This window comes from Monopterus albus, unplaced genomic scaffold (assembly GCF_001952655.1).
Source record: "Monopterus albus unplaced genomic scaffold, M_albus_1.0 scaffold82.1, whole genome shotgun sequence".
Taxonomy (NCBI): domain Eukaryota; kingdom Metazoa; phylum Chordata; class Actinopteri; order Synbranchiformes; family Synbranchidae; genus Monopterus; species Monopterus albus.
Window position 1 is genome coordinate 1046248 of NW_018127962.1, and position 15236 is coordinate 1061483.

Sequence of the window (15236 nt, forward strand, 5' to 3'; positions counted from 1 at the left end):
CATCGGTGTGTGAATGGGTGAATGGTGTATGATCTCCCTGTAAAGCGCTTTGGCCAGTGCATAAAAGCGCTATATAAATACAGTCCATTTACCATTTATATTTGTTGTGTATGACCCTCTATAACATCCGTCTTTCTCTCACTCTGTATTTTGCAGGTGGCGTTGTTGGGCATAGACATCTGTGGTGCATTTCTGGACCGCATGGGAGAGCGCTTCAAAGGATACCTGGTCACAGGTGAGATATTACCTATCCCCACCCTGAATTTCCTTTAGGTTATGTTCTTTTTATAGTAAAGCTCATTCATTAAAACATTTGTAAGCTGAGCTTGCTCAACAAAACTTTGGAGTTGTCAGTTTTTTTTCTTGTTTCACGAATGCAGAAGCAAAAGTAGCTTTATGATACACACAACTACTTCTAATGTTTTGTGGCAAATTCCAGTTCATGAAATAGAAAACAAAGCTGTGCCCATATGTTTTCAGTGATTCTACAGCCAACGCACACGCAATGTTGTTGTTTAAAATGGATTGCAAGAAACCTTTCTTTATTTAGTTCATCCGGTTCAGAAGCTAATGTCTTCTACAAAGTGCTCCATCTATTATGTTAAGCAGTGAGTGCTATTCAAGGACAGGTTTGCCTCCCGGCTCGAGTCCAAGTAGCTTCTACACTTAAACCCGTATAAGTGGCAGAAATTATAACTGCTTCATAATTTGTACTCAACTCTACCCTGTACTTTTACATTTTACTTTGATTGATGTATAAACTCTAAAGCATTGTGTTGCTCTGTCCTGCCATTTTGTCTCTTACTTCCACTTTGTGCTTCCTCTGAGACAGACCAGTATCACGGCTCTAAAGCCTGGCACCTCTTCCTCCTGTTATACATCCTGTAGTCTCTATATTTAGTCTCTGAATTCTCTGCCATAGTGTAGCTCATCTTATTACACCCCAGGACCACACCTCACATTCATTTGACCTCACAGACTGAATCTTCTATCAGATTTCCTTCTATGTGAGTGTGTTGTTATGTCAGTGCAGGTCTTTGTGTGTGCACCCGCTTTAGGTGTCACCAGCTGTCTTTGTCAGCTAGACTTGCTCTTGTTGCCAACAAATACACTCAACCCTGCAGTGAATTCTGAGATGACTGGATCTGTCGCACTGTGCAAAAGCACACACATATACACAGCTTGTTGATTATCTTGGATGGTGCCCCAGCTGTGTGTAATGGAATTGTGTGTTTCTGATTGATGGAAAAAACATCTCTCAGAGCCACCACTGGCTTTGAAATCTCCATCTGTCTATCTGACTTTGATGGGTACATTTCATGTCTCTTATAAAATCATTCCTACGTCCTTAGTCAACCCGGAAGTCATTCTGGTTGACTGAGAACTTAGGACATTCCAAGCCTCTTGTATTGGCTCTGAGGACTGTGCTGGAGGAGCCATGACCGAGGATACATGAGACCATCTTTTGCGGAAGTTATTTGTGACCTGACCTGCCCCTGAATCATAAATCAGTTGGTGATTGGTCACGTCAGATGAAGGATGTGAGGGAAGGATTGCTCATGTTAATAACGTGCTTGCTTGAGTCCTCTCTCCTCATGTGTTTCTTTCCCATCTTACATGGGTAGGACTAAGACACAAGTGAGGGAACAACAGTGCTTATAAGAGACATGAGATGTACCCCATGTCTCCTTTCCTGTGCTCTTTCTCCTTCTCCCAGCACCCACCCTCCTCCCACACACACACACACACACACACACACACACGCTGAGGGAAGGAAGATGAGATCATTGAGACTGAGTGATTATTGATCTACAGGTCTGACTCACTGAACATGCCTGCTGCTATTACACTGTGTGGGTGTGTGCATGCATGTGCGTGTGTGTTTGCTTGTGTGTGCACAGGCAGTTGGATATTGTGCTGTTGGCCATACTGCCAAGTAGCTCCTTTATATGATGTGGAAATGGAAGTAAAACATACAGAAACATACTGGTGTACTTTGACTTCATAATACTTTCTTGGTCACAGTGTGACAGATTCACTGAAGTGAAGTGATTGGTCCAGCAGCAGTGTGGCTTGTCACTTAGATTGTCCCTGTGGAAAAAAAGACTAAACAAAATGGGCCAGCTTACCACATACAACAGAAGTGTGTCTGTTTTCATCCAGATGACATTATGTGCAACAATGCCCCCCTGTCATTTTAGTTTGCGCTATTGTAATTGTAGCCATGGCGACCAGCTATTATGGTAACATAACGTACGCACGGCTCACACACACACACACACACACACACACACACACACACCCACCCACCCAGAGAAAGGACAGATGACATCATGCCCTCTCCCCTGCTCATGTTTGAGACTGTGGGTACGAGTGTGTTTATACTGTATGTACAGTACATGTGCATTTCATTCTGTGCGTATTTCTGTTTCTCATTCTGTGAATGTCAGATGAATGAATAAATTTTTTATGTTTAAGCAGTGTTATGGGCAGCTGAATAAGATGAGATATTTAAACCATAGTATGTGGTGAATTTTGAGACTTTTGTATAATGTATAACGCTAGCAATATTTTATACTTTTGTATTTGTCCACAAATGCACCAGTCTAAAAACTATGCAATGGTCCATCTCCTAAAACTTTTACTTTTTTTAATTTTTCAGTGCATGGGTTTCTGCCATAGACTGTATATAAAAATGGACGACTCGTCACCATTTTCCGCCACTATGCAAAAGTAAAGCAAAATTATTTCATGATAGACTTATCAAAACAAATTACTCAGGAAAACCACCACCTGTACACAAATCAGGGTCATAATGGCTACCAAAAACAACAGAAATCACCTTTGGGGGAAATCTGTTTGGTTTTTACCCTGAATTTTCAGTTTGGCTCATCATTGAGGGGACAGGGTTTATGGCCTATTCTGCAACCAGTCGCCAGGGGGCGATCTGCTTGCGGTAGCTTTACTTCTGGAAGCTGTTGTCTGTCTTTACATACAGTCTGTATTCTCTCCTGAGATTTATCTTTAAAAACAGGTCACCATTACATACTGTACCTTCATTTGCTTGCCACTGTAGTTTTTAGCTTAGCGTTACTCAAACAGGAATGAATAGTTCATTTGATGGGCACTGCTTTCTTTTGTGAATTTAGCACACAAGTAGGTGCTTACAGAAAATAGAACTGGAATTGCTTGTGTTTATTATCATTTTAAAAAGTCATGCCGGCCAGTAAGATTGTGGCTCACTGTCCTTTTCACAGTTTTTGGCCAAATTTGGACATCCACGGTACAGAGGGATGTGCATTATCGGGTTATAGTTGCACTCAGTTTTTTGTCATTTGGGTCAGTTAGTTGATTTTGGTGTTTTATGGTGTTTGTTGATAATAAGGAAAATCAAGATAACTCCTGACTTATCACTGAAATGATCTGTTCACCAAAGACTATTCATTCATGTGTGCACCAAGCAAATTGCAGGCCTTTAGATAAAAAAGCTGTCAAATAGCTGTTGTTCTTATATTAAAGCTAAGAATACACTGAAAGCTGATGGCCCTCTGTTCATCTTTTCATAGAAAATTAGTCTAACCATCTGAAACATTTTTGTAGTTACCAAAATACTCACAGGTCTTTTGGATGTCAGCATTTACTTTTTATTCTTTACGGAGTGCGTCACCACATTGCACAGGAGCAGTTGTGTGTTAAAGTGGAACTGACACGATAGTATTTGATGATGTTGACATTATTTTAGTTACAGTCTGTTTCTCATTTCCTGTCCTCTCTTTCCTCGTCTCAGAGCCATGGTGTCAGTGCTGGTGTTGCTTAGGGTTTTATGTTTACATATCGGTTGTATCTCACACACCCACAGACTGCACTAATGGTGAACATACTGTAATATAGTTTGTCTGTGGTTTAAAAGCACTCCACTTGGGGGCAGTCTTCATTATCTTTGGCATTGAAAATCTGGTAAAGATTCAAAGTCATGTCTGGCCTCATTCTTCCTTTACTGATGTAGGTACATTGAACTGCATTTTCACATATTGACTCTCATGACAACCGCCACTTTCTCTCTCTCTTTTTGCCCATCTCTCTGTAGTATTGCCGGCCCTGGTGGACAGGCTGGGCGATGGCAAGGATCAGGTCAGGGAGAACAGCCAAGCTCTCATTCTTCGTTGCACAGAGCAGGCCGCCTCGCCCATGGTGAGACACAACACTGACATGAATGTAAAAGCCTCTGGATCCTAACCAGTCAAAGCCTCTTTTATATATAAAGCATATAAATTGTGGGAGATTCTGGGTTATCAGCCAAATTATTATTTTAAGTAACTAATTTCAAGCACTGCATGTAAAATGTAATAAACAGATCATTGGTGATTTTTAAAATGGTCTCAGGACTTGAATTTCCAGTTCTCGCCCTGACAGTTCTGGTATGAAAGGTTGTAGCTGTTAAAAAATGTTGTATTGTGTATTTTGTACAGTTAGATGAGCTAGTTGGCAGCAACCTGTTACACAGACAAATATAAGCTATGCTGCAGAGATGACTATAGCTTCAAGGTATGGTATGTCTTGATTTGATTTGATTAGATTTGATTTGATTTATTCTTTCAAACATGGAACGACAGTCAATATGTCAACACACATAATTTTCACACATATCCACAAATGCATTATCAATTTGCTTCTACCTAGTACATGCTTGAACGGAGTAGGAAGAAGTTAGACTTATCTAGTCCTACCCCATGACATCATCTTACCATCATTGGTTTGCAAGGCCTCCCTCTTGTGAATATATAAGGAATTACACAGGCCTCCTCTCTGCTTTATGCTGTCTACACACACACACACACACACACACACACACTTCCAGACTGTAACCTTCTCTGATCCCAGTAATCTGCTCAAACCACTGTCGAGCAGCATGGTAGAACCGTTGTCTGCTCGTCCTATTGACACCCTCTTTCTCTCACTGTTCCCCCAAACACTTGTCCTTCTCATTCTTCCCTGTCCAGTACGTTTGGGAAAGGCTGCTTCCTTGTTTCAAACACAAGAATTTCCGCAGTCGAGAAGGAATCTGCCTCTGTCTCAGTGCCACGCTCAGCATGTGAGTAGCTTCTCCTTCTCCTGTGGAATAAACTGGTTACAGGAAGCAATTGATTTCAATAATTTTGTCCAAAGGGTGTGCTACCAAGTATTAAGTTGAGAGTATCAATAATTCTGTCCAGTCCATTTTTGGAGTTTTGTGTGGAATATATTAGATTTGTTTTTCCCCCTCTGGTTTATTGTGCTGCTTCAATGCAAACAAAAGAAATAAACATAAGCATACCAAAGAATTTGTGATTGCAACAATTTTCTGGGAGAAATGGTGTGTTGTATGAAAGAAATGCAGGGGGTCCAATATTTTTGGCTGTGACTGTATATCTTCTTTATGGGTTAATGAATATTCTGCACACTGAGGGGTAGTTATGTCTATGTGTACTTATTACTGACATGAGCTCGTCTCATTCTCTATATTGAAGAAACACACACAGTCTCTGGTTAATCCTCTTAACTCTTCCTGTGACCCCATAGTGGTGACACATATGCGATGAATAGCACTTCACTATTGTTATGCGACGTTATGTCATGTCTGTGCTTTCAGAGAAAAATGTGTTCTTAATTCACCCCAGCCTGAACTGCTACATGGTCTCATTTTCAGCTGTCAGGCCTAATGGAGAACTTGTGTTTTTTTTAAATCACAGTAACCTAATAACTGGGACTGTGTCTTATGTCTGTCTTCTAAGGAAAATATGCTGGTCGATTTAGAGACAGTTTCCCAGAAGCCACTTGCATGCTATTATGACTTCATTTTCATTATATTTTGTGCACATTTTCAGTCTTCTTTTCTTTATAAATGAATTGGTTTGTTCTCATTTCCTCCCATTATTTTTAAGAGGATTTCCGCTCTTGTAGAATCGCAGACAGTTTGGGATGGCAGAGACACTACTGTCGAAGTTAACATGCATGTTGCTAGCTCAAAATGCTGTAAACAAGCACACCTATAGACAGCAAGACTCAACACATTCTTACTGACTGAACCTTGTTTGACAACATCTTGTAGTTTTCCACTGTAATGCCGTTAAGTTTGGGCTGTGTCTGTCTGTCGGAGCTCGTCTTCCTGGTGTGTCCAGCACCATTGGTACTAGTTGGACCCTGTCGCCGGCTTTCCAGCTGATAGGGCATGTTGCATCGGTGTCGAACCTCTTCAGCGAGAGAGATCATTCTGATTGGCTGTTTAACTTAGCGAATCGGGCAAGAGAGAGGTTCAGGAAAGCCCCTTCAGCCTGTTGCTGTAGTATCTATGATTTCATCCATTTAGTACAGAATCGCAGTGCTAATTTTAATTTTAACACAATTTTGCTAATGGAAAGTGACTGTTGGTTTAATGCTGATCTGCTACATAATAGTAAAGCTAAACATGTTCACTGAGAGTACAGGGTATCCATTAATCCTAAATAGAGTGAGTAAAACATGACACATTTATTTTGTTTCTATTTTCTATGGGTCACATATCTCCAGATACAGCAGTGACTAAGAAAGCCCAGTACATTACAGTTAATGGGGAAAAAAAACAAATGAGGAACGGAAAAAACATCTTCATTACTGTATTTGCAGTGCATTTCTTCATGCAGCAAATGTTTGTATTGAAATGACAGATGAAGGTGTTTCTTAGTTTGCTTTGGCTTTGTTTACCTGATGTGTTTTTTCTACATTTAATCTATGTGTCAAAGTAGTTAATGTTGAGTAATGTTGAGTATTTTATTAGGTTATATTAATAAGATTTACATAATCTTATGGACTGAATACCGTCCTATATCCCATTAGTTTTCCCTCCCCACTGTCGCCAAGTGCTTGCTCAAGGGGGATTTGTTGGGTTTTCCCTATGTAATAATAGTGATAACAGTAAGGTCTAGAACTTACTTTGTGAAGTGTCCTGAGGTGACTTTTGTTGTGATTTGGCGCTATACAAATAACATTTGATTTGATCAGTACACCAGGATTTCAAAAATTCTGTCTCCTTGAGGATAGAATCATTTTCCTTATTCCTGAAAATGCGATTTTAACGTGGGTTTTCATTAGTCGTATATCATGATAATATATTTTACTTACTTTTTACATTGTGATTATTAACCATCTCTCATCATTTGTCTTGTGGTATATGCCTTTCAGGTATGGAGCCCAGCCACTAAGCCTCAGTAAAATAGTTCCTCATCTCTGCTCTCTGACTGGAGACCAAAATCCACAGGTACAGTACGACACAAGATCAACATCCCTGCATATGTGTTTGTTATTGTGTGTGAGTGGGTAGAAATCCGTCATTTCTTCCTTGTATGAGTCTGCAACTAAGCCTATGGTTTAGTTCTCAGCATCCCAAGTGTGTTGGCAGGCATCTTAAGGCAGCCCTGTGATTATTACTGTGATTAGTGAGGAGATGGGCTCTGTAGTCCCCCCCTGTTTCACTGCTGAATCATGAGCATCAGCACCCAGCCATTAACCCACTCAACTGTACCAGCTCTCAATGTGTGTGTGAGTGAGAGAGGGACAGAGAGGTTGGTTTAACCTCCTGTGGAGTTGCACTCCAAAGCTGAAATCTGCTTCTATCGTCTACCCAATGATTATCCACCCACGTTCTGTCCTGACCAATGAACATCCGCAACAGGCCCACCCACCCTCAGTTGCAGAGAATCCCTTTATCGGCATCCAACCACCCAATCACAACAGAGCCCACAAAATAACTACCAAATCAGATTTCTCCCATTAGGGTGATGAGAACAGGCCCTTAGGGATTTATCTTTTAATCTATGGTTACATTTGCAACCTTTAGTCTCTGTAATCTCAGATAGTGGCAAAAGAGTGCAGTTCTTATGGAAAATTAACTGTCATACTACTTGTAACATATAGACATCTACACAGACAAATATGTGATGCCTTTTTGCACAGTATGTCAGAGTGTGTCTGTACATGTAATTTTATTTGTGTGTGTGCCTAGGTACGTGAGGCCTCCATAACAACGTTAGTGGATGTTTATCGCCATGTTGGAGAGAGGGTCAGGGCAGACCTGGCAAAAAGAGGTCTCCCTGCTGCACGGTGAGTGAGTTTATCTGTGTCAGGTATTGATCATCTTTGTCTGTGGCAGCACTGATGTTATTTTAATGTGTGTGTGTGTGTGTGTGTGTGTGTGTGTGTTTGTGTGCTCTGCACAGCAGAGATGACTTGTATGGAGGGACCTTTAGGTCCCGTGGCCTTGCGCTCAGCCTGTCCCAGGCCACACCATGCACCACTTTGCACTTGACACACAGAGGCACTTTCATCCAGAGCACAATGCTGACTGACTAGGAGTGGGAGGGGGCAGATGAGGTACAAAGGCGTTGGGTGGAGTAACAGAGTTGGGGAAAAAAACGGAATAAATCGCGTGTGTGTTCATGTCATTTGAAGAGGTCTACTGAGTGGTTTTGTCCTTCGCTGGTCGCCCTGGCTACATGTGCCAAGTTGAGGGTTATTCTAAGCACAAATCGAACCCCTCCCGCCCTTCCCTCTTTTTCCCATGTGTGAGACCTGAGCAGCAGTTACTCTTGCATGCTCTCTGCTCCAAATGAGTCTTCTATCTGTGAATGCTGGCTGTAGTCATGTGTTGCACATATTAAGCCTGTCTGTCTCTATTGTAAAAGGAGGCTGAGAATAAGAGGTGGAAAAGTTAATGTAGAACATTAATGTGCTTATCTTCTTGCCAGTCTGTTTATTACTCTGAGAAAAAACACACCTTGTAGTGGGAGTTTTTCATAGAAGGACATCCTTTAAGTGGAAACCCTTATACACTAAACACCCATGTTTAGATGCATGAAATCCTTGACATGTCTGCAGTACAACAGCTTGTGTCCCCTGCACTTCTAATAATTTTCCATGGGACATTTAGAATTTTTTCCTGTCCCCTCTCTCCTTTCAAATGCCTGCAGTACTAAAATGTGTGTGTTTTGTTTACCTGAAAAGTTGTTTACATTGCTAACTCAAATAATCAGGAGTTGCAATGGAGGCATGGACTAATGAGTTTTGTTTTGATGCACATTAGGAAATCTAGGGGTTTACCTTTATCGTTTGTTTTTCCTGGGGAAATGCAACGCCTTAAATACACAACTGCAGAACGAAATGCTGTAAATGAGCCTTGTGCCTCTGCAGTGCAAGAGTTTGCAGTTTGTTATATGGTCTTAAACGGTAAATGGTCTGATATTTGTATAGCACTTTTCTCTGCATTGCAGCACACTCAAAGCGCTTTCACACCATTCACCCATTCGCATTCATACGCCGGTGACATCACTGGGACCAACTGGGGGTTCAGTGTCTTGCTCAAAGACACTTTGACTGAGGACTGGACCCACCAACCTAACTGTTAGGAGCCGACCCGCTCTACCTCCTGAGCTGCAGCCACCTCCATATCTAGAAGTTGTTGAATTTTACAGATTGGTAATAGTGATTAGAATATCTAGTTGGCACGCTCTATCAGTTCAGTGGTAAGGAATGATACTACTCAAAAATAGGTCGGATACCACCTGGATTTCTGTCCGTCTTTCTGATGGCAGATGGCAGTTTTTTGAACAGTTTTGTTATTAAAGTTTAAACTGCATTTTAACTGTCTACCTGATGTATGGAGATAACTAAAACAACTTATAGCAGTATTTTTTCTGAGGTACTGTATGCAAGTATTGGCCCTATTGCAGTCTGAAGTCTGTAGTAACAAAGGATTAACCTGTGACAGTCTCCTATACATCCAGGTTTTGTGAGCATTGAGTAGACCGGTGTAATGCCCATAGTTTTTGTTCCAAATGGAAACGAGATACCTGAAGAGTGTGTATCATCTCCACTGGACAAGGCGTGACCCTTTTGGAATGGTGTTGATCTGTAACACAAACTGACAGTTTGGTGTAAAAGGTGCAATGGTGTGAAGACAGGATCCTTGAATTAAGTAAATATGAAAAGAGAGGTAGGATTAAAAATGAGGAGTGGGGGGCGGGGGATGTTGGGGTAACAGAGTGAGAAGGAGAGCGGTAGAGGGGGGAGGAGCAGCTGTGTATCCTATCCCCCTCGGACATGCGCACGCGTGTCTGGTTATGGGGGTTGGAGGGGAGTTATGTAAAGGGTAACTGAATCTTTTTACTGCCTGTCACACAAAACTGGCCCACTTGTCCCGTCTCACACACACATGCACACAAAGACTCTGCCTGAGAATTAACTCCTAACTCTCTGACTGTGGAGATTTCTCAGTGGCTGCGTGTGTGCTTAACATACAGTTCATATGTGCGACAGTAGGCGGTGCTTTGTCACATGCCCATAGCATGCTATGGTCTCTCGCTCTTTGGCTCTCTCTCACTCCCTCCCTCTCTTCTCCCTTCCTCCCTTTTGGAGCCACTGCACCATGTTGAATACAAAGAGCTGAGGGGAGCAGAGGACTGGAGCATGTCACTAGCATGGGAGCTAATGCAACGTTGCGCAGCAGCACAGCACCCTAATAATCAACCCACTGGGAAATACTGTGGCAAATGAGTACTGGAGACTGAAGGCTAGGGTTTTTCTGAACCAAATAGTTCAATTAAAATGCTAATGAAAGGAAGTGAACCATGTGAAAACACCGCACAGCTGAGGAGACCATTGCAACGCTAACTGACACTTAAGGAGCCGCTAAGCTGTCTGGTGGTTGTTGACTGGCACCCAGACACCAAGAGGCAGACAGAAGACGTGTGTATGAGTCTTATTTTTATGTGCTCACATTCATGGCTTTTGGCAAGGAGACATTAGCGTATGGTAGTGGATGTGGGTCATTGTATCTGTGCTCTGTTTTTGTTGTACCAGTCGTGAGGCTTTTTTGTTTGTGCAAAGGAATTATTTTAGTTTTTGTCTGTAGATTGTGAGCGATCAGTGCCCCAGTATTATGCAGACCGTTCTACCTGTAAACCATATGACTGAGCAGGTCTGGCTTGTAATTGTGTGCACATATTTGTGTGTGTTTGCTGCCAAGCAGGATGTCATGATGAGTCGTGTCGCTGCTGCAGCTTCATGAGTGTGGCTGTCATAATAGACACACCCACCAAATCGCAGACAGGCAGGCTGTCCACATGTTGCTGCAGCCAATGCTTTTACTTGAGATCCACAGCACCTTCACTGTCTCTAGGTCAAAGCTCTGAGCTGTGTGTGCACATCCGTCTTTGTCACAGTCCTGTCAGTGAACATGTATAGTTTTCCTAATTCAGCCTTATTTGGATGTACCAAATTCTGTTATTAGTATGATTTCATCAGTATGTGCGCTATATCTGCTTTTTTGTTCTAACCTTTTTGTCTTCTGTCTTTTCTCTCTCTCCAGGTTACAGGTTATATTTGCTCGTTTTGATGAAGCCTTGAATTCAGGCAACATGGCTCTCAGCCCGAGTCACGGTCAGTGCCTTTTCTCTTTTATTGTGTCACAGTTGTTTTGGCCCCTGAAAGCCACTAAGTTGAGTCATAGTGTCAAGATGATTTTGCTGTTATCAGGTATTGTGTGTGTTTGAGAGAAGAGTAAGATTGTGTGTGTGTGTTGGTGGGCACTTGTGTATGTTGAAATCTGCATGTGCTCTTGTGGCTGCGTCAGTTTGTTGCCATGAGCTCCTGAAAGAGAGCCTAACAGGATTAATGGTTTAATCCATGCGTGTGAGGCTTTCAGCAGAGCCTGACCTGAGCTGAGCACTTTGCTGTCCTGCACAAAGTGTGACCTGTGGTTCCATGGGATCCTCAGGCTCAGCCTTTGTTGTTTGACCATGGAAAATTAAAATTCTATTGCTAAGACCCCTTAAAGTGATGTTTTACATTTGTTTTCCCGTTTCATATTATAACACTGGCTCAAGTATCACTTCAGGGATTTATTGACTCCCATATAAGAAGGGAAATATTTTCCTTGCTTGTACATATAGACTATTATTATTACTCTTGTATGTTTGTATGACTGTGATTTTCAGACTTGTTCAGCACCATCACTAATACTGTACTTAGAAAGTGGATTGAGGGGTGGCTATGGTGTGACTAATCCAGACTGTTTATAGATTCAGATTCAGTCACTGCCGGATGACGATTTCTCCTGCAGTGACAGCGGAGGCCACTAAAACCACTGTAGCCATTGTATAAACAAAATATGAACAAGAACAACTCAACTTTACCAGGTGGAATCCCCCGCATGTGCACCCCTCTGTGACCTGTAATCATCACAGATGTGCTTTGTGGCCTCCAGCGGCCTCTTCAACGTGCTGTCAGCTCCCGAAAAGCAAGCTAAGTTGAGGTCTCAGTTGTCCTTCACCTACAGCATCAGTTCCCTTTTTTTCACCTTCACCTCTCCATAGCATGTATCAGGCTTTTTAGAAGCTTAATTTTAAGTTAATGTAGATCACCCCCGGTGTTGAAATTTGTCAACTGTAAGACCTCAGTCTTACAGCTGTAGAGTGATTGTGGAGACTAGGTAAAGATTGAACATGTAACAGTTTACTGAGTGTATGCTCTCTGTGGGGTTGTGTCTGGTGTTGGTGTGTAGCATAAGCTGTCATTTGTTTGTACCTTTAGGCTTCCATGTTGCTGTATCTGTCTTTCTAACAGCGACATCATCAGTTGGTGCCTGGTTGGCTGTTCTAGCACAGGGAGAGACACTGAGAAAAGCTTAGGTGGCACCAGAGGGATGGTGGGAGTTTAACTTTTAACTCCCGCTTCTCTAAGGTTTACTCTCTGATGCTGTCTTCGGTCATGTACATAGATGGTCTGTAAAATATTGAGTGGTGCTTTTTGCTGTTTATCAAGGTGGATTGTCTTGCCATTAATCTGTTGGGTTTAGTTTAGATTCACAACACACTTGATCTACAACTACCCCAAAAACTCCACACTTCAACTGGAAAGTCGGACAACTGTTGGTGCTCTCCTGAAGTAGCCCAACAAGCGCTTAACAAAACACCCAGCAATGAGACCCAAGTGTGGGGCACACTCTTTTAGTGGTTTTACTGTTTCAGCACTATCACAGCAGCTGTGGACTCCAGAAAAACATCTAAAGTATTTTCATTATTGCTTTAATTTCTTTTTTGTGTCTACCACTGGCTACTGTTATAGATGCTTTGAAACCACTAAACGTCCTGTCCATATATGTTGACTACATAGGAACTCCCCTCAGTAAACGTGAAGTGAAAGTGACTCCAGGGTGAACTTTGGTTGCACGCCCTGCTCTTTGGCCTTGGCTGCCACCTCAAATGAACTTAAGCTCCTTACTCTTATATTTTTCAGCTACTGCAGCTTGTCGTGCTACTTTTGGCTGTCAAAAGTTGTTTTGTTGTTTGTGTGTGTGTGTGTGTGTGTGTGTGTGTGTGTGTGTGTGTGTGTGTGTGTGATGTTGTGGAATATGTCTGGATTATGTGACGTGGTGTGTCTCAGATTGTTTGGGAGGATAATTCTTTTAAAAAAGTTAATTTTCTGGTGATGGACAATTCTGTTCGTTAAACCGCGATTGCCAAGCTTCCTACAGTACGTCTCTGTATATTGAGTAAAATGATTGATTTTACTGTGCACAGTTAATATGAATCTTGCAGTTTAACGTACGTTATTTTGGAACCTGTTCCTAACTCTGGTCTCCTCTACGTTTGGTGACAAACCATGCCAAAGAGGGAATTTGGAAGTTCAGAAATGGAATGTGATGAGCATTTGTGTGACTCTGGTGTTTTGACATAAACACCCAGTAAACCTACCTAGAATTCATCTTATGACACAAATTTGTCCTTACTTGCCCTTGTCCCACATCTCTTTTAGGCCAGCTCCTGGCATTCAGTGTAAAGAGTTTGAGGCAGCTGTTGCTGAGAGAAGAGGATTGAGGGAGGGAGGGAGGAAGGGAGGGCAAAGGACTGAGGGAGGAAGCTGACAGAGATCTCTTGCAGTAGCTGAGTCACAGCATTGTGCCTATCACTGCCTCTCCCTGATTCATTACAACAGAGACGGAGAGAGATTGAACAAATGGGAGGAAAGGAGATAGAGAAGAGAATAGTGGGAGAGGAGCAAATAAAAAGACAACAGGAAGGTTTCCTACCAATAACACACTGTAGTCATGGCAGTTGGGGATGATGGCAATGGTAAGTGTGTGTGTGTGTGTTTGATCTGATCTGGCTGTGGACACTGGCACTCAGACAAAGGCTGGTCTGTATATGTTTTAAATTGAAATCAGCTTAAACTCACCAAGCGCCTCACCTCGAGTGTTCTGTATGAGAGGGAAGACCAGGGTGTCCTAAAATGACAGTCTCCATTATGTTGGACTGCATTTGTGTGTGGCTGGGTCTACAAATAAAGAACATGTGGAAGAGCATTTGTGCATCCTAGTGATTCACTGTTTTGTTTTGTCTCATATAAAATGGAGACAGGAAATATTTTGACAGTGACATTTTTAAGTGAACTGATCAAAGAACAATACTGTGACTTCAGTGTGAAGTAGCCTCTCATTCTCTGCTTTCTTTTCCTTTCTGTGGCAGTAATATGAGGTCAGGTGTATGTTGCTCTGCTACCTTTCATTTTCTAGCTCACTCTCACTCAGTTTATATGAGAAGCAAGGACGGGCATTTGTGTATAACAAAGAGTGTTGGGGCCAATGTACAAAATTTGAGTTCTGACTTGTATCCCAGAAAGCTGAGATTAAAATCCAAATTTTGAGTTTAAAGTCAGAGTTCTGATTTAAAAAAAAAAAAAAAAGTCAGAATTCAAATAAATGAGCGAGTGGCCCTAACCCTCTTTTGTAGTATATACATGTGCTTTGATTTTAAAATAATTTCCTCAGATTGATGACTATTTAGGATTAAATAGTCGTTGTTAAGATCAAGTCCATTGTAAGTCACTCTGCCTGTCTTGGTTCCAACCTTAAAGAGTTGAATGAAGTATAAACTTAGTGTTTCTTTATTCTGGCTGTTTTGAAAGCACCTCCTATAAAAACAATATCATACAGGGCTGCCTGATGTTCCAGTTAGTACACTGTATACAGACAAAACCATGATTCGCTCGCTGTCTAATCATGGTTAATTCGTTCATTTTTATTTATGTATCATGCAATACTTTTAGCCCACCCGCCTAAAATAATAAAACATCTGCAGGTGGGGGACCCCGTAGCCCAGAGGTTACAGCACGGCGCACCACATACACTGCATGTGCATACGTAATGCTGGCGGGTTAGGCCACACAGC

The 15236-nt window shown here is 41.9% G+C and overlaps 1 protein-coding gene across 1 annotated transcript in view; it reads left to right on the plus strand.

Moving 5' to 3' along the window:
• clasp2 (cytoplasmic linker associated protein 2) overlaps positions 1-15236 on the plus strand; it is a 53948-nt gene that overhangs the window by 5747 nt on the left and 32965 nt on the right. The window contains 6 exon segments of the mRNA XM_020606945.1: positions 157-235; positions 4088-4191; positions 5001-5092; positions 7198-7273; positions 8018-8115; positions 11378-11448. Coding sequence (XP_020462601.1) covers positions 157-235; positions 4088-4191; positions 5001-5092; positions 7198-7273; positions 8018-8115; positions 11378-11448 — 520 coding nt within the window.